General features: G+C 50.2%; 6 protein-coding genes across 6 annotated transcripts; 2 read left to right on the top strand and 4 right to left on the bottom strand.

Annotated features, from left to right (window-relative positions):
- Nucleotides 1–132: 132 nt before the first annotated feature.
- AYO21_04970 (hypothetical protein) lies at nucleotides 133–1,207 on the top strand (the record flags this gene model as incomplete). Its single annotated transcript, XM_022654941.1, has 6 exons — nucleotides 133–174; nucleotides 237–257; nucleotides 319–560; nucleotides 614–921; nucleotides 976–1,083; nucleotides 1,170–1,207. The coding sequence occupies 6 exons, from the start codon at nucleotides 133–135 to the stop codon at nucleotides 1,205–1,207; spliced, it is 759 nt and encodes a 252-aa protein (XP_022512845.1).
- Nucleotides 1,208–1,236: 29 nt separating this feature from the next.
- Nucleotides 1,237–1,740, bottom strand: AYO21_04969 (hypothetical protein; the record flags this gene model as incomplete). Its single annotated transcript, XM_022654940.1, has 1 exon — nucleotides 1,237–1,740. One exon carries the CDS (start codon nucleotides 1,738–1,740, stop codon nucleotides 1,237–1,239), a length of 504 nt encoding a protein of 167 aa, XP_022512844.1.
- A 1,900-nt stretch (nucleotides 1,741–3,640) lies between these two features.
- AYO21_04968 (hypothetical protein) lies at nucleotides 3,641–7,045 on the top strand (the record flags this gene model as incomplete). The annotated part of the gene is made up of 1 exon (XM_022654939.1): nucleotides 3,641–7,045. One exon carries the CDS (start codon nucleotides 3,641–3,643, stop codon nucleotides 7,043–7,045), a length of 3,405 nt encoding a protein of 1,134 aa, XP_022512843.1.
- A 307-nt stretch (nucleotides 7,046–7,352) lies between these two features.
- AYO21_04967 (hypothetical protein) lies at nucleotides 7,353–8,413 on the bottom strand (the record flags this gene model as incomplete). Its single annotated transcript, XM_022654938.1, has 3 exons — nucleotides 7,353–7,655; nucleotides 7,717–7,844; nucleotides 7,900–8,413. 3 exons carry the CDS (start codon nucleotides 8,411–8,413, stop codon nucleotides 7,353–7,355), a joined length of 945 nt encoding a protein of 314 aa, XP_022512842.1.
- Nucleotides 8,414–9,314: 901 nt separating this feature from the next.
- On the bottom strand, nucleotides 9,315–11,216 carry AYO21_04966 (hypothetical protein; the record flags this gene model as incomplete). The annotated part of the gene is made up of 10 exons (XM_022654937.1): nucleotides 9,315–9,505; nucleotides 9,558–9,845; nucleotides 9,896–9,998; nucleotides 10,054–10,193; nucleotides 10,240–10,304; nucleotides 10,360–10,490; nucleotides 10,544–10,672; nucleotides 10,727–10,813; nucleotides 10,868–10,948; nucleotides 11,010–11,216. The coding sequence occupies 10 exons, from the start codon at nucleotides 11,214–11,216 to the stop codon at nucleotides 9,315–9,317; spliced, it is 1,422 nt and encodes a 473-aa protein (XP_022512841.1).
- Nucleotides 11,217–11,707: 491 nt separating this feature from the next.
- On the bottom strand, nucleotides 11,708–17,212 carry AYO21_04965 (hypothetical protein; the record flags this gene model as incomplete). The annotated part of the gene is made up of 13 exons (XM_022654936.1): nucleotides 11,708–12,304; nucleotides 12,375–12,419; nucleotides 12,496–12,548; nucleotides 12,850–13,077; nucleotides 13,294–13,402; nucleotides 13,460–14,353; nucleotides 15,288–15,442; nucleotides 15,509–15,639; nucleotides 15,697–15,836; nucleotides 15,902–16,047; nucleotides 16,101–16,355; nucleotides 16,421–17,050; nucleotides 17,116–17,212. The coding sequence occupies 13 exons, from the start codon at nucleotides 17,210–17,212 to the stop codon at nucleotides 11,708–11,710; spliced, it is 3,480 nt and encodes a 1,159-aa protein (XP_022512840.1).
- Between the last annotated feature and the right edge of the window lie 282 nt (nucleotides 17,213–17,494).

The following is a 17,494-nucleotide window of genomic DNA, read 5'->3' as shown; positions in this document are numbered from 1 at the left end:
TGCGACGGCCTCCCCTTCTGTCAAGGCATCACCACAACCCAACGAACTTAGTAAAACAATTCATATCGTCCTAAACCTTTTTATCCTTTCATACCGGTCAGGTATCGCCGTCTAATATCATCAAAATTGAAAATGGTTTCCTGGGCTGTCACCGGCGCGACAAGAGGCATTGGCGTAAGCTTCCCAGAGCAACACCACAACCACATTCCCAAGTGCTAACATGACCGTCTTTGCAGTTCGGGTTCATCGATAATCTTGTAAGTCCTTTGCCACAACTGTGGTCATGGCAAACGCGATCCACTGACTTCGCCGCCAAAGTCTGCCGATCCGAAGAACCAAGTGTTTGCCCTCATTCGAAGTCGAGCCACTGCCAGTCCGCTTGAGGCGCTTGCTGCGAAGCGTAAAAACATTCATATCATCGTGACCGATATCTCCGACCCTCGAAAACTGGACGATGCTGCCGCTCAAGTCTCCAAATTGACAGGTGGTTCGCTAGATAGCTTGATCCTCAACGCTGGTTCTGCAGTACCAGAGACTGGCTTCATAACGCCAACTGGTTTGTAAGGCAACGGGCATAATGCGCCTGAGAATTCAAATTGCTGACATTGAGTAGTCGTGGCAAGGAGGAAGCGCTGGACAAGGAGATCAATGAAAACGTCAAAAACAACCTGATCTGCAACATCTACGTGATCAACTGCTTCCTTGATCTTGTTCGTAACGGCAAAGAGAAGAAGATCATATTCATTTCCACCCAAAGTTGCGATGTTGAGTTCACTCGAATCACTGGATTTGCTCCCGTAATGGGGTATTCTGTCGCTAAGGCTGGCATGAACATTGTCATGACCAAGTTCGGAGCTGAATTGGCCCCAGAGGGCATCAAGACACTGTCTCTGAGTCCGGGATGGGTAGACACTGATGCCTGTCAGTCAATGCCCAAATCAATTTGTGTGACCCCAGATGACTGACTAGTAATAGCCCGGGCCATCACAGGCGACCCGGAAACACGCAAATTTGCGCTAAACGCATTCCGCAAGTTCGATCCAAACGTGACTGGACCGATTTCGGTCGATGAATCAGTCACTTGTATGCTGCGGGTTATTGGGGACTTGACAGAAGCGAACAGCGGAAAATTTCTGTCTCATCGTGGGACGGCTGAGCAAGGGTTCTAGTCCGGAAGCTGAACGGACCTATCTTGACAGAATATTAGGATTGAAATGACGGGGTCATGACCTGAACTCAGGCAAATGCTGGTATAAATGGAACGCCAGCAACAACCGCATTGAGAATTGTTAGATAGTCGACTTGGTTCTCCTCATTGAGATCATGTTGGTTCCATACAGCCTCGACCATATGCTGAATGAGATGAATGTGACTTGATCTTCGTCTTCGATCTCGCCGACTTTGTTCAAAGACGTCCAGGATAGCAAGGCGCTGATCATCCCCGACTGCTTCGCACGCGATAATGAACAATGGCCACGCGTTCTGACACGTTACCATCTTGTTCAACAGTGATATGCCCTCTTTCACGAGTCGCCTGTGACGGAATTCTGTTCCCGAGACACAATGGACCGCCCGATTGACATATATCAAGCACGCGAGTCGATGAAGATCGGCGACCATAGCATTGCGATCCATCGGCGTCGTAGATGGGACGTGAATTGGACCATAATCTCCTACTACCTTGGAAACGTTCTGTTCCAGCACCGTCATGAGCTCGATGCCAGTATTCGCCCGATTCATCTCGGAGTGTTTCGCGACGAGAGCTCGTCTACATGTATGCGCAACGAGCTGGAGCACCTCAATTGGACATCCGATGCCATCTCCTACCTGCCGCAGTATTAGACGATGCCAGAAATAACGTATTGGAGGTCCATTTACCTTGGAGCTGCTTCCCTCAATTGCTCGGGGTGATCTTGCTATAGGAGGAGAGCCGCAGCCTTCGTAGGGTACCTTCCAATGCCTGATTGTAAACTCTGCGAGGACTTCGTGATAATAAACCCAATCAAGGAAAACTGAGTATTCTTGGCGGGCCAGTTTCTGAATTACTGGTAATGTGTGGATAGCCTTTTTCACCGCACAGAGATATGTCACCCAATTCCCTTTCGAGTCGGGTTCAAGCGAGAGCTTGTGATGATTAGCAGACCATGACAAACCTGTGCGGATCGACTTGTACTACCTCGTAATGATATAGAAGCATCGTTGCCATCAGATTCTGAAGAAGCGTCTTCTCGTCGGACCAATTGATTGACTCCTTGACCGATGAAATGACAAGATACTTGTACCGGAAGCTCTTCAAGCTACCGTGAAGCTGCAGTGATGCCAGAGCAAATATACCTTGTAGAACTGGGTTAGTTGTATCGGATGGGCATGAGAAGGCAATTGTCAAGATAAATTGTGCCAAAATCTCCTCATCTGTGGGTCCTAGGATTAATGATTTGGATTCGTTGACTGGGATGTTTTGGTGAGCGTGATACTTGAGCGTGGAGAGTCAACATACATACAGAAGCTGAGTAAATGCGACTCGTCTCTGCTTATCACGAGGGGAGATAGATAGCTCGGACGAGGTATCTTCATGGTCCGAATGTAATGAGCTATGAGCAACCACCATTAGTATCAAATAGCTTGATAGTGTGTCGGAAGTGGTCTTCACCACAAATTCTTCCATTCTCTAGCTCCTTCGACAGCGTGATGTCCCAGGAAGATATGTTCAAGAACCCCTTGACTATTGGTTGAGTATTCATTTCATGGCGTGTATCTCGCGAAACGATTGCTCTTTTACTGTCTCCCCGTCGAGGCCAGGACAGCTGCATGCCATAGCCTTGACAGACGCGACGCGCCTTCGTGCAATTGCCACATCGGGGCCGATGCAAGTCACATCGAACTTTGCGCTCTGTGTAGAGATCAGTTTTTTGCTTTTGTCTGCGGACTTGTTCACTCTTGGTTTATTTACCTCTGCAAGTCCAACACCCTTTTATTCCCATGGCCAGATTCTTATAGGCACTTGGTGAATGCCACTGGGATAGAGCCTTGTCTGGCTATATAACTTTTGAGAAACCAACGAAGGCTCCCGCCACTCGGTAGGTTCGACCGAAGATCTCCGAAGGCATAGTGGGTGCCTAGTCACCCACTAGTGTCGTGGGCATTGTATTACCTCAGCAACTACCTTCGTATAAGTTGGGTGTAAGTGTATCAGACTCTGGGATCTACTGAAACCTCGGAGAAAGTTGCCCATGATGATTAAGTAATAAGACACACCCCCACCACCCACCCCCAACGAAGGGTAGGGATGATGTGCCTCATATTGCACGTGCTACTGCCAAGATAATTTTATCTCCTTTTTCTGAGATGTATCGTGGGCATTCACTTAAGATGACCGCTCTACCCGTAGCCATTTTCCATGTCTCCTCAGAGGGTTCACTCTCTGAATTAATCTGAAGGTAGGATTTTCAGAGAAGAGTTGGGTCTGTGGACTCAGCTTACTACGAGTCATCAGTAGACATATTTATGCCCGCACTACCGAGTTGAGCCGAACAGCCGAGGCGGAGCAAATAGGTTTTTGAGGTCGACTTGTCGCGAATACCGTCAAACGCGAACAGGGATCGCTTCCAGTAGATATCCAACTCGGTAGGTTACCTCCAGTATGTCTTCTCGACCCGTCAAGATTCTCATAGCCAATCGATCTGAGATTGCATGCCGCCTTATCAGGACCTATTCGCTCTACTCGAACATCCACACTGTAGCTCTGTTCACTCCTTCTGAGAAGGATGCGACACACGTGCGTCTTGCGACTGCGGCAGTGCAGCTACCGCGAGAAGGTCCAGGTGCATATCTGGACGCGGCTAATATCGTCGATATTGCGAAGAAAGAAGGATGCTGGGGTATCGCACCGGGCTACGGTTTCTTGTCCGAAGATGCAGGTTTGGTGAGCCTATGCGAGGAGAACGGCATTGTGTTCATCGGACCATCGAGCGAGCAGTTGGCACATCTGGGAAACAAGATCAGCGCGAGGATCTTGGCGGCAAATGCACGTATACCGGTTCTAGATGGCACGAATACCCGACTTGACGGGGGTTCTTCCATCACGGATGTACTGGCGTTCGGAAAGAGCCTGGGATTGGGAAGCAAGATCATTCTGAAGGCCGCAGCTGGCGGTGGGGGGCGCGGTATCCGCATCATTGATGACAATACGGACGAGCAGGCCATTCGCTCAGCTTACGAAGCTTGTCAGCGAGAGGCACATGCGTCCTTCGGCAATGGAAGCTTGTTCGCGGAGCGATACCTGCACGGTGCTAAACACATTGAAGTGCAGCTTCTGGGGGACGGCACTGGAGAAGTGTGCCACTTTTGGGAAAGAGAATGCTCGCTTCAGCGTAGAAACCAGAAAGTCGTGGAGATCGCGCCCTCGAACTCCATCACACCACGGCTTAGGCGAGCCATCATTGAAGATGCTGTGAAACTAGGCAAAGCAGTGAAGCTGCGAAGTCTCACCACAATCGAGTTTCTTGTCGACGCAGCATCCGAGAAGTACTACTTCATGGAGGCGAATCCCAGGATACAGGTCGAGCACACCATCACCGAGCAGATCACTGGTGTTGATTTAGTGGATTTACAACTTCAAGTCGCCTTGGGACGAACGCTCGCAGACCTGCACATAACTGGGGAGCCTCCGTCACCACGCCTCACATCCATACAGCTACGCATCAATGCAGAAAGCTTCAAGCAAGATGGCACTGCCCAACCTGAAGCAGGGACTATTCGACAAGCACACTTCCCTACAGGAGCAGGCGTACGAGTCGAGACGGCCCTTGAAGGAGGTCGGAAATATCCTGTGAGCCCTCTGTTCGACAGCCTCTTGGCGAAACTCATTGTCACCTCGTTTTCGTATGAGTCCGCCCTGCGGCTAGCTCGTTGGGCTATCGACGAGACAAAGATCTTAGGATGCAGGACGAACCAGGCATTCCTAATGGCTTTGCTGGAAAGCCGGCCCGTGCAAGAGGGTAAGAGCAACATCTTGACCATCCAAGAAAACTTCGAGCAGCTGTACAGCGCCACGCAGCAGTTTGAAGACGCACTCAGGGCCAAAGACGATAGCACCTCGCAAGAAGATACCTCGCAAACGGAGATTGCAGCGAAGGTTGAGAAACCTGCAGGCTCCGAGGAGCTTCTCGCACATCTCACTGGGGTTGTCCTTTCCATGAAAGTGAGCGACGGCGACAAAATCACAGCTGGCCAAGAATTGGCCGTTCTTGCGGCGATGAAGATGGAACATTCCGTTCGTAGCGCCTACAATGGTGTTGTGGCGAAAGTTGCCGTCACGGAGGGACAGCAAGTAAATGCAGGCGATCCTCTTCTCTTCATCAGGGCGGATGGCGACAGTTCAACTACAAATACGCATGCTCTTGCCGAGACTGAGAACCCAGAGGTGCTGCGGCCGGAGTTGACAGAGCTGAACAAACGAAAGGCCTTTCTACGGTATGCGGCGCGTGACGAGGATGTGGCCAAGCGCCATGCAAATGGATACCTCACGGGCCGAGAGAATATCGACTTGCTGGTAGACAGAGATTCATTCGTTGAATATGGAGATCTTGTGGTTGCGGCACAGAAGAAAAGATACCCCATGTCCCATCTCATCGCTCGAACAAGTGGAGATGGTATCATCGTGGGCTGGGCGAAGATAGCCGCTCATCCAGTCGCAGTTGTCATTGGTGATTACCTGGTCCTTGCAGGCACGCAAGGATACTTTCATCACCAGAAATTAGACCGCATCTTCCAATCAATCATTGACCATCCTGCGCCACTCGTCTTCTACGCTGAAGGAGGTGGTGGGAGACCGGGTGACACCGACCATCTGGGTATGGCGGGCTTGAAAACACCATCATTCGCTCTGATGGGTCAGATCAAGGCAAGAGGAATACCTTCGATTGCAGTGGTGAATGGATATTGCTTTGCGGGCAACGCTGCATTCTTGGGGACGTGCGACATTGTCATAGCTACAAGAGGTGGTTCCAAAGATGCGCCGCAGAGGAAGTCGACCACGATCGGCATGGGCGGCCAAGCAATGATCGAGGGCGGTGGGCTTGGCCGGTTCGAGCACGAACATATCGGTCCTGTCGATGTCCATATGCGCGCGGGTGGCATCGATGTACTTGTGGACACCGAGGTCGAAGCTGCGCCGCTGGTCCGCAAGATTGTCAATCTGTTCACACATCCGCGTCTGCCACCATCCGAGAGTCGTTACACATCAGACCCTCTTCGCCTTCGCACCGCAGTGCCGCCAGTTTCGTCTCGTCGAAGAGCATATGATGTTCGTCATGTGATCAACCTCCTCCTTGACGACGACAGCTTCATCGAGTTCTGCCCCGAGTGGGGTCTCTCTGTGATCACAGGCTTTGGCCGCATCAACGGCCACGCAATTGCAATCGTGGCTTCCAACTCTTCGTCTCCCCTCGGCGGCGCAATCGACGTCGCATGCGGAGCAAAGGTCAATCGCCTTTTCCGCCTCCTCATCCGTCTCGGCGGTATGCACCTCCTCAGCCTCTGTGACACCCCAGGATTCATGGTCGGCCCGGATTTCGAGCGATCGGTCGAAGCTCAAGGTGCCGGAAGCACATACCGCTGCTTCGGTGACTGGTTCGGCAACTCTCAAGAATTCGCCCTTCTTGGTGGTCGCGTCCTGGGAGTCGTGCTGCGAAATGGTTTTGGCCTAGGCGCACAAGCGATGCTCGGTGGTGGAAGTTTGAACAACAGCATGTGCGTGGCGTGGCCAAATGCCGTCTTTGGAGGTATGGGCATCGAAGGCGCAGTAAGGCTTGCATACAAGAAAGAATTGGAAGCTATCAAAGATCTTGAAAAGAGGAAGAAAGAGGAGCAGGACATGATCGACGTCATGTACAGCGAAGGGAAGGCGATCAATATGGCTATGGCGGCTGAGATTGATAGTGTGATCGATCCAGCTACGACAAGGAAATGGCTGGAGCAGATGATTGAAGTGTTACCAGAGCGGGTGCCGACATTTATCAAGGGAAGAAGACGCGCGAAGATTTGAGAAGACCAGAGGTTCCAGGTCGAGTTGAAGAATTGCTGTCGGCGGATATGTAGTGATAGACATCCACTAGAGAAAGAGTAGAATTGAAATTGCTGTGCATTTCCTGGTCATGAACAGGGACCTCCCTTGAGCCTGACTGACTGGACACACAGGCTGTGGCGGAAATTGTGTCGAAATCGGGAATTATCGCCAAATCGATTGATCGAAGTAGGTCTCCCTCAACGCGAACTCAGCTAAAGGAAAAGACGTGCCTCGGGCGAAGGCGAAAGCATATCGCTATAGAAACTATCAATCGCCTAAAGAGTATCTACTGGACCACGACGCTGTCCCAAGTTCCACAGTTAGCATTTCCCACACCATATTGTGGGTTAGCCGTAGGATCGCTGGTCGTTTCGATTTGGTTCCCTGCGGGCAACGGGCATGTTGTTGCGACTGATACCAAACACGATTCACTCTCAAAGATCCAAGCCCATAGTGCAACATTGGGTTGGTTGATCGCCGCAACACAGCATTCGGTCTCGGAGTCGGCATCAACGCTGAGGGGATCCCCGTTACCCCCGAAACCGCTGACTGCGTTTCCATTCACAAAATTGGCCTGGTTATTGGTCGCCTGAAGAGACCATTAGCAATATTTCTTATATATTCCATGGGACCATCAACCGGGCACTTACGCAGGCCGCATAGGATGTGACGGTTGATGTGAAGGAGGTGGCCACAGTGCTGGTGGTGGTAATCGAAGTCGTGGTTATAATGGTCGTCGTTACTGAGGTAACGATGTCTGTTACTGTAGTGGTTGCTCCTGAAAAAGAAAAGGGTTAGTCCACGTACACCCTGCCCCTCGAGTTAGCTCTCACCTGGTGTTGTTGTAATAGTTGATGTACTGGTGACGGTGGTGCTGAATGTTGTTGTGGGTGCTGTTTTCGTCACTGTGCTTGTGGTGGTTGAGCACCGGCTGTGATATTCTATGCACGAGACATCGCCACGGCCGCCACGGGTAAATTGAGTAATGTTAAAGTTTCCTTTCGACAAAGAGAAACCTCTCTTCTCGTTCTCATCGGCCTCGACTCCTCTCTTGACAGGTCCGTCTAGGTCAAAGGATGCGCCAGGAACGGAGGAGGCTACAGGCACGAAACCAGAGGCGGTAGGAACCACGCTCGTGGAGTCAGTGGATGTAGTGGTAGTCGTGGTTGTTGTTGATACTGTGGTGACGACAGAGGTTTCCGTCAAGACTTCAGTCGATACTGTAGTTGCAGTCATGGTCGACGTCGCAGCTGTGGATGTGACAGTGGTAGTGTCCGTGATGGTCGAGGTTGTGCTTGGGGTGACAGTGCTGGTGATTGCATTAGTCGAAGTACAGAGTGTAGTCATGGTCGACCATTGGGTTCGTGGGCCTCTTGTCGGCCGATTGACAATCGAGGTGAAGCATTTAGTAGGGATGCGTGGTGGGAAACCTCCTCCTCTTCCCGGTGCAGCAACGACGACCGCAATGAGGGTGAATAGAAGGGAAAACTGTTGGACAAGCGAGTGTAAATGCATGACTGCGAATTAGAAAAATTATCACAATGATTCTAAAGAGCGGACGGAGGAGATTTTCCCCTGAGACAACGAAAGGGGACACTGGTTTCGCAACCATCCACCTTCTTGCCTCTATATATGAAGGCTGATGAGGAGAAAATCCGCCGGTCGTGCAAGGGGATGTCTTCTTGTCGCATTGTCACTACTGTAGGAGTAAGTGCTTAGATGAAGCGCTTCGATGAGGGTGGAAAAGTATCTGAATCCAAGCTTGAACAAAGTAGGCAATCATGCGAGACAGCTCAACCCGATGAAGTGAAGTGTATGAATTAGGCGGGTACAAAACTAGTACCCACTCGTATGCTAATGGCGCAATGCTTTTTTTCCAGGGGGGGTACATTTACACTATTAGCCGATGCGAGATTAGCTTTCCCACACCCAACGAGGAAAGTGTTTATCCTGAACCTAGACTATAAAAACTCGGATAGTCGATGCCGAGACCATTTGAGGTTGAGCAATTCCGTTATAGTGCCTGACAGCCGCTTGCTGGGCAAATTGACTGATTCCTACCATATGTTGCCATCGGCTCTCGCATCATGCCCGGGACATTGTTGTCAGTATTGATTGAATGCAATAGTCTTGACCCAATAAACATAGAGCCCCTGGAACCTCTGGCTTTGGTATAGATTCCTAAAATATGCTTAGCTGTTCGTGCCAGCGGTTCCTCTCAACTGCAAAAGTAGTTTCTTCTCAGTATTTATTTCTGATCATTATCCTGAGCATCATAATCGATTCTCTCCAGACCTTTGTCATCCCAGATCTTCTTGATCACGAAAGCAACAGCACCTGCAATAAACATAAAGCTGGTCATGACCGCAAAACCCATAATGTATCGAGGGGCATCTTCTGCAGGCCAGATGAAGGAACCATAGACAGAAGCCAGGTTACCTACTGAGCGTCAGAGCAACAACATTGGTGCGGAAGGAATAGCGACACTTACCAAACCCATTGATAATAGGGACTGAGACAGCACGACGTTCACGCCCAGGAAACATGGTGACTTCCCAACTGATCAACAAGGGTACGCACGCCTGTACCCCAGCAAATCCAAAGCAGATGAAGGCATATCGGACGGAGAAATGAGTGCTCGCCGCGCAGATGATGAACGAGACAATTGCAAGCACGGAGCAACCAACAACATGGTATGCCTTCTGTCTAGTGTGGTCGGCCGAAAACCCCGTGGCCACGGTGACAACTAAGGTGACAGCGTAGATTGGGACGGTCATGACTGCACGAGGGTGAGATGATGTACTTGATGCCCAGGATGAGTGGACTTACATTGTACCATTCGACCCTTGTAGCCCAATGCTCCCATCAGGGTCGGGAAGAAGTACGACACCGTCCCAGAAGCTAAGATGGTGTTGAGCGAGACCATGAATAGCTATTGACAGTTAGCAACCTCGTTTTCGAATGCTTGGATTACCATGACTACTCACCCACATCTTCCAATCCTTAATGGACAAGATCAAGGCCTTCTTGTAGGGCATCTTGCTGTCCAGATCCTCTCGAATGATCAAGCGAGTGGTAGCTAGCTTCCTCTCCTGCGCAGAAAGCCACTTGGTGTTGGTGGGATAATCTATGCTTTGTTAGTCCCCAATATCAATCCCTTCTCAGCAGCATACCTGGAAGAAGGAAGAATGCAATGAGGCCAATAGCGACCGTGCCCAGACCCTCGACAATGAACAGCCTAGATCCAAGTAAGCAAGTGGTTGTCGACACTTTAGGTGTAATGGATATCCCACCATTTCCATCCGCGTACACCTCCAACACCTTCCATTCCGTCAATAATGCCGCCAGCAAGGAGGCCACCAAAAGCACCAGCCAATATAGTGCCAGTATAAAAAATCGCAATGCGTTTAGACAGCTCCGATGGCTAGTATGCATCAGCAAGGAGGCAAGCAAGCTCAATTAGCAGGAATAGCGAACCTTATACCAACAGGACAGGACAAGCATCACACCAGGAAAGAAACCGGCCTCGAGTAAGCCAAGGGCAATGCGAAAGGCCACCAAACCTCCAAGGCTGTCGATACCCTTTATGGCGACCGAAACAGCGCCCTAGATGCGAGTTACTCTTTGACGAAGTCGAGATTTTGATCCTGATGTACTGACCCACGCAATCATGATGGACGGCAAAAAGATACTTGGCTTCGTTCTAGCCAAAATCATCACGGCAGGAGGTTCGAACAACAAATAGGCCTGAGAAGGGGTTAGAAAGCTTGCTGATGAGTCTGTTCGCTGAGGGTGACTTACAACAAAGAAGATGGAGAGAACTAGAGAGTAGTCCGAGGAGCTCAGGCTGAGGTCCTCTTCCATCCCACCGACTTTAGCATTCTGCATCAGGAGGTCAGTCACAAGCCACAGGTATATTGCATTGCACAGCTCCTTGACTTACGCCAATGTTGGTTCGGTCGAGGTAATTGAAGATATACATGGCCCATAGGATTGGGATCAACCGCAGGTCGATCTTCCTGAGTAGCTTCTTCTCCTCAGGTGTGCCTTCGACATATTCTAGGTCGTCTGCTTCGATAATCTTGGGGCTGTCTTGGAGGGCCAGCTCCTGGTCGTAATGCTGGATGTCCACTTTGTCGTCAAGAGACATGATTGGCTAGGTGAGCGCGGCAGGAATGGTCGCAGTCACTATCAGTTTGCAATCTGGGTCGAGTGCAGACGGTGAACAAAAAACTAGACATGGACCAGCCCTAGACTTTTGTATCCCTCCATGGGGCCCCGCAGCAATTGCTAGTCACCACTTGACCCGCAGGGATAGAACTCGCCATCAGGAACGATTGGTTGGAGGAAAGAGATATTCATGAGAATGCGGCGTATTTCCAGGGCCAAGATCGGATAAAGGCGGTCAATATACTGCACTACCACCATCACTGTGGATCGGACATTTCAAGTCAGATTTGAATGGGCTAAAACAGGCCGAAAGTAGCCGGAGACAGACGGCACAAGTGCCGTTGGTCACTTGATGATTGGGTAGTTGAGACAAGGGCATCAGGAGAGCAATTGATACTTTCTTCGTGCTTTGTCTTCCTATAACAGCTGGTCTTACAGTAGTAATATTCAGACATTGTGTTTATTCAAACTTTAATCCAAGGTCGTTGGAGTGAATGCTCCCCAAAACTCTCTGTCGTCATAGTTGAAGAGCGACGTAAATATATCTGACGCAGGCACAAGCGGAGGTAGACCATGGGCGGCACTTTCGGTGCCCAAAGGCAGACTGATGTCCAGGCTGTCGGTTTCCTGGCCGAAGCTGGCGTCGATGTCGGCCGCAAGCTCCTGCAATGGCCGCTCTGCAACAAACGGAGATTCACGATTCCCAAGAAAGGCGTGCAAGTCAGTTTCACTGGGGCGTAGTTTCGTAGTTACACCAGGAACTGTCGAGCTAGCCGCAGAACCGGATGGGGCAACACCAGGTGAGGACGGACAGGTGACCACCGGAGTTTGGATGTCATGATCGCGGTATATACGTTTCAACAGTCCGTCAAGGGCAGACGAATTGCGGATGGCGGGATGTCTGTGGTCTGACGAGACCGTCGACATACATTTGATGAGGCCTCGAATGAGGTGAAGGATCGCCCGTTTCTGCGACGGTGGTAGTGGGACAATCACCGCTGCCTTGAGGAGGAATACGCCCGCATGCGTGAAGAAGTGAAAGAATCGCAAGGGAAGATATGCCAAAGCCTGAGATGTGACTTAGATTGCTGAAGGGATTACATGGAACAGATGGCGCGGATACTCTGCTTTGACGTACCCCAGATGGTTGGAACCTGCCTATGGCCAAGCGTAGCACATCAGCCTGCGAGGTCAATCTATCGTATTAGCCATCTTTAGAGTCTTCAAACCGAAAATTCACGATGGATAGATAATCTCACCCCTGCATTCATTGCCTCAACGATAAAGCGGGCGTCCACACTGCCCATCAGTCCTGTGGGAAAGTAGTCAGGTGGCCGACGACCGTCGTTACAGCTGTCTGCCCGTTGCATATGCGCCTGTAAGGAGAACGAATAGATATACAGGCGTAGATGGTGCTGCGAAACGCCAGCCCTGTCAGCCCAATCCGAGTATCTGAAGTCGACGGTCGTGCACTCACAAATGATATCCAGACACATTCATTGATCGGGTATGTTCGCCATGGCCTCTTTTGCCATCGGTTGCGGAATGCAGACAGCGCTGAGACAAGGCTAAATTAGCAGTAAAATACCACACAGTTAGTATCTCTCACCTACTTTCTGTAAACTCGTCAATGTGCTTGTAGTAATGCTCCGATTTCGCGATGGCGAGTGAGTGGCTTTTCGAGGGGTATAACAGGTCGTGAGCGTTGCTCAATACCTGTGTTAGATGCATGAGACACTGCAAGTATGCGGCATGGTCATCTTGGACGCCCTCGATTTCGCGCATCTGGGGAAAGTCATCGGCAGGATCAAAGTGGAGATGTTGAATAGTCATCCCGGGACCTGTAGCGTAGTATTCACTTCAGCAAAAGATGTCCTCGCAGAGCTTCCTGTACGTGTGGGACAATGGAGGAATTCCCAGGGGGCTTTGACGGACTTCGATGCCAAAATGGTTTTCCAACACGAATTGATATTTGTCGATCGAGACAATAGCAATCTGGAGGTGATGTGACTGATTAGCTGGGCGAGCACTCATGGTTAGTCGCAGAATTGCCTTACACGTCCATACAATCTTCCCTCTACCGCGGTCGTCCGCAAATTTCTCCTCAATATCGTCCGGTTGCATGACCAGCTGCTCGAGGCCTCGGAGGTAACCTAGCCTGACGGCCTTGATTAAGGAGCTAGCAAGAATCGGAAACCTAGAAGAGGGGGTGCCTTGACTCACAGTGCCGACTGTCATCCAACACATTCGATCTTCAAACCCCAGTCCTTTGCTGTGGCCCATATTTGGTGGGTATTCTGCACAATATTTCAGCATGTCCCTTGCTGAGATGGATTTGGGAACCAGGGTCGTTGTACCCGAAAGTAGTAACAATCCTTCGATCATCTCCAGCGATTCATTCGTCCCCATGATGGCGACCTGGGCAAAGAGCCTCTCCACTCTCTGCCACAAATGGTGATGAAGAGTGTATTCACCCAGCAGGCCGGTGGTCACTACAAGAATCGCCGCCACAAAATGTGGTTCTCGGGCTGCCATTGTGAGGATTTGCTCTGATGTTGTCGGTCTCCTTTCATAAGGAATGAGCGGCATCATGGGATGCAACGAGCCAAGATAGAAGTTGAACAGTCTGAACAATGTTGACTCGTCTATAAAGCCCTCTCGAAGCAGGAAAAACTGTGGCCTGGAAGCGCCGACGCCCTGCACATCCAAATTATCAGATTGTTCGGAGCCGAAGGATGTTCGATCTTGGTCCAAAAGTCGTATTGCATCTGATGTGTTTCTCAACGGAAAGGTGGCCAGTGTTTGACTGGCCATTTGCTGGTCATAGCTTGGTATCTGTCGGTGGCCATGACTCCCTCGAGAACTGGGCGTTGTAGTGGCTTCTTCTCTGCTTCCCGCCACGGGTTCGAACGACCCCATCAGTGACGGCCATGAAGACTGGCTTTCTTTGCTGACTGAGTATGGCAAATCAAAGCCGTAATTGTCTGTGGTCGCCGCTGCTGCAGACAGATCACCATTTCCAACATTATGTCTCGCTCTTTTCGGAGGCCGGCCTCTACGTCTTCGCACCGGGAGAACTGAGATGTCGTGAGCATGCGCATTTGGTAGTAGAATCACCTGAACCAACCACACAGTAAACTGGCTCGACGACAGGCATTGCAAGGAGGCTTGGGGTTTGCTGGATCTCCCAAGCTGCACTTGTGTTTCTTCTGTCGACAACTCTCACACGCCTGATAGACCCGTTTGAATGATGTGCCATTGCCTGATGTGTCCGGCGATGGGCCTGGCCCAGGTTGTAGAGACACCGCATTAGCTGTGCTAGACATTCTGAACTGCGATCACATGCCTGGCCAATTATGTGCGACAGCGATATGGATAACGGACAATGCAGGCATCTGGAGGCACTGGACGCACCCCTCCACACACAAGAAAACATGGTAAAGGCCTCGGGTGAACAGAAGGCGAAGCTCGGTAGATCAAGGCCCGCTAGATTCGAGGACGAATGACCAAGATTACCTAGTGTGAGTGGGTTGAAGTCAGATGGAGGAAATGGCCGCAAATACCCGAGACGATCAATTGAAGAATAGGGTTGAACCAGGTGATGGGAATTGTCCGCACAATCAGAATGTGAAAGCCCTAGAGAGAAAAACGTAACTTGATCCACATGCAATTCTTTCGGTCCATGCTATCCCGTCTATGCTGTCTCCTATTCTCCCGCCTCCGGATGAATCTATTTTGGTCCATATACGCTACCTCCAAGGCAATCTCTCAATATCCAAAGCCGCCGGAACTATGCTGTAACCGCGAAGCCACTAAAGTTGCATGGAGATCCCTCGACCATCTTCTAGAAGTGCTCCCCTCCATGGTTTCGAGAAACTCTTGGTGATATCAAGAGCTCAACGGGGCAGGAAAGGCTCTCAGCTTCACGATTGCTTTCTTTCCCTCACCCGCATTGGAAGACCCCCTTGGATACCCTACGGAAGTGCCAATGTCAGCATTCATCTTATATGGTTTCAGTTGTGCGGGCAAAGAAGGGAACGACAAAACATACCATGTTCATGGCAGCAAGTGGTTTATACATTCTGCTATCGTCTGAGAGAATGATGTCAAAGCGTTGAAGGATTGCCACTGTAATAGTGATGCCCTCATACGTAGCCAGTGGCCGTCCGAGGCAACTGCGCGGCCCAGCATTCCAAGCGTGATATTCTGCAAGCGGCAAAGTCAGTAATCGGAAACATTCCTGCCTCCTTGGATGTGAGTTTCGATACTTACTGAATGGACTGTAAGAGATGCTTTCCCCGTTCTCCTTGAGCCACCGGTACGGATTGAAGACCGCAGCGTCCTCTCCCCAGATTTCTGGCATGCGGGCCATAACATAGTTCTGATAGCTGACAACATCACCTCTGCGTGGATCGGTCAATATAAACCATCAATAGACGCCCGTGGAGCACGAAGCTTACTTCTTAATGCGACGGGGAGGCATATTAAGCTCAGGGACCGCTGGTAGAATGTCATCCTCGGCCGCCTCCAACTGGCCAGCCGGAGAAACAGTGTTGAGTCGAGTGCATTCGTCCCACATAGCATTCGTGAACCGTAATCTCTGTGCAATACACGGTGAGCCGGAGTATTATGATGACTGAGACTAGTTTTAGGATGTTGACTCACCGGCGCATCCGTGTAGTTGAGATAGCCACTGGTGAAGCCAAGGTCCTCTGCCTCAGCACGGATCTTCTCCAAAGCATTAAGATGTTTGTTTTGCCGGTGGTGAATCTCCTTCATGAACCAAGAGGTATTGTAGGTCGTTGTATCCCCTATAATTGCATGAGATTATCAGTAGATCAAGGATGACAAGGTCCAAACCTACGACCCGCTGACAGAAACGAAAATACCATTCCACCCAGAGTATATTTATCAGTTGTCGATTGCAAAAATAGGTCAAGGAGGTCAACACCAGCGTCTGGGTTGGGTTTGTAGCCATCTTTCATTAGGTTGAGACGCTTCTCGATCAGAAAATCAATCTGTTGATAAAAGAGGTCCACAGCTCTTTTGGTGATGACATCTTCTCCAGAGAGCTTCTCGGTTATTCTCCAAAGAGGGTCTCGTCTTCTCCGGTCAAATACTATGAGAGAAAATCAATGAGCTACCATGTGCGAAGCACAAGATGGTAGGCAGATTGATACTTACAATGAGTAGCTTGATCAAATGCCTCGACAAAAGCTGGTTTTGATTCCAGGCACTTCGGATCATCAGACATGATGTCCCAAGCGAGCTTATCCTCGTGAAAGGCAATTCGCAGAAAGAGGCAGAACATGAGACGGCCCATCAGTTCCTGGAAGTCAAACTCTCTTTGCTCTTTGGCCAGGTTAGAGAGGAGGCGGATAAAGATATCCAGCCAATAATGAACAGATTGAGTGATATGTGTCTCGAAGTTGCGCTTGCTGAATGCACGAGAGGCAGCTTTGCGTTGCGTTTGCCATTCCATGCCATCCGCAACAAAAATCCCACTTCGATGAAGCGGACCAAACATGTTCCTGGCAAATTTACCGCGGATGTAGTTCTTGCTGTTATGCTTCTGAATATGTTCGAGATAGGTGGGATGGTTGATGATATGCATGCGAAAGAACGGAACTGTCATTTCGTAGGCAGGTCCGTATTGCTTGTACAAAGAGTACCAGGCCTCGCAGCTGGCGGCGCCATTTGTTCGGAGATCGTTCAGATTTCCTGTGAACGGCTTCCCCTTTGGACTCGCAATCCATTTTGCATTAGCCGAGGATGATGCCCAGACGCCCTTGTTACGGTAAGTCCAACAGATGCCTGTGATACCATTAAGCACTCGAAGCCGGCCAATTGATTGTGAGTCTTGCAGCCAAGTTACTTACCTGCGACTGTGAGGAGAAGGAGGATAAAGCCATACTCAAGTCCTGTGACGACCGAGATTTCTGGAGGCACCAGAGAGTGCTTGAGCATGATGGACATGTTGTTCACTGATCAGAATTGGTCACTGCTAAGACGATAGGCCCTGTTCGCGTATGCCAATTGCAGAACAGATTGTTAATCTCAGGATATCTGAGTGTCGATTGGTATGGACTCCTTGGTCTATTTGGAACGCAATGCCTTTATGTGCTTAGCACCCCATTTTCCAGAAGTTCATGACCCTCAATTGTACTGATTAAACGCCGCAAGTACCCGGACTCTGCGCCTTTCGACCCTTTAATTCTCCGCCTTCCCCCACGACTGTAGTGGCTTTGATAGTGGAGT

This window comes from Fonsecaea monophora (genome assembly GCF_001642475.1).
Source record: "Fonsecaea monophora strain CBS 269.37 chromosome Unknown Scaff29, whole genome shotgun sequence".
Taxonomy (NCBI): Eukaryota; Fungi; Ascomycota; class Eurotiomycetes; order Chaetothyriales; family Herpotrichiellaceae; genus Fonsecaea; species Fonsecaea monophora.
The sequence above is the reverse complement of the archived record's forward strand: the minus strand, read 5'-3'. Positions and strand labels throughout refer to the sequence as shown.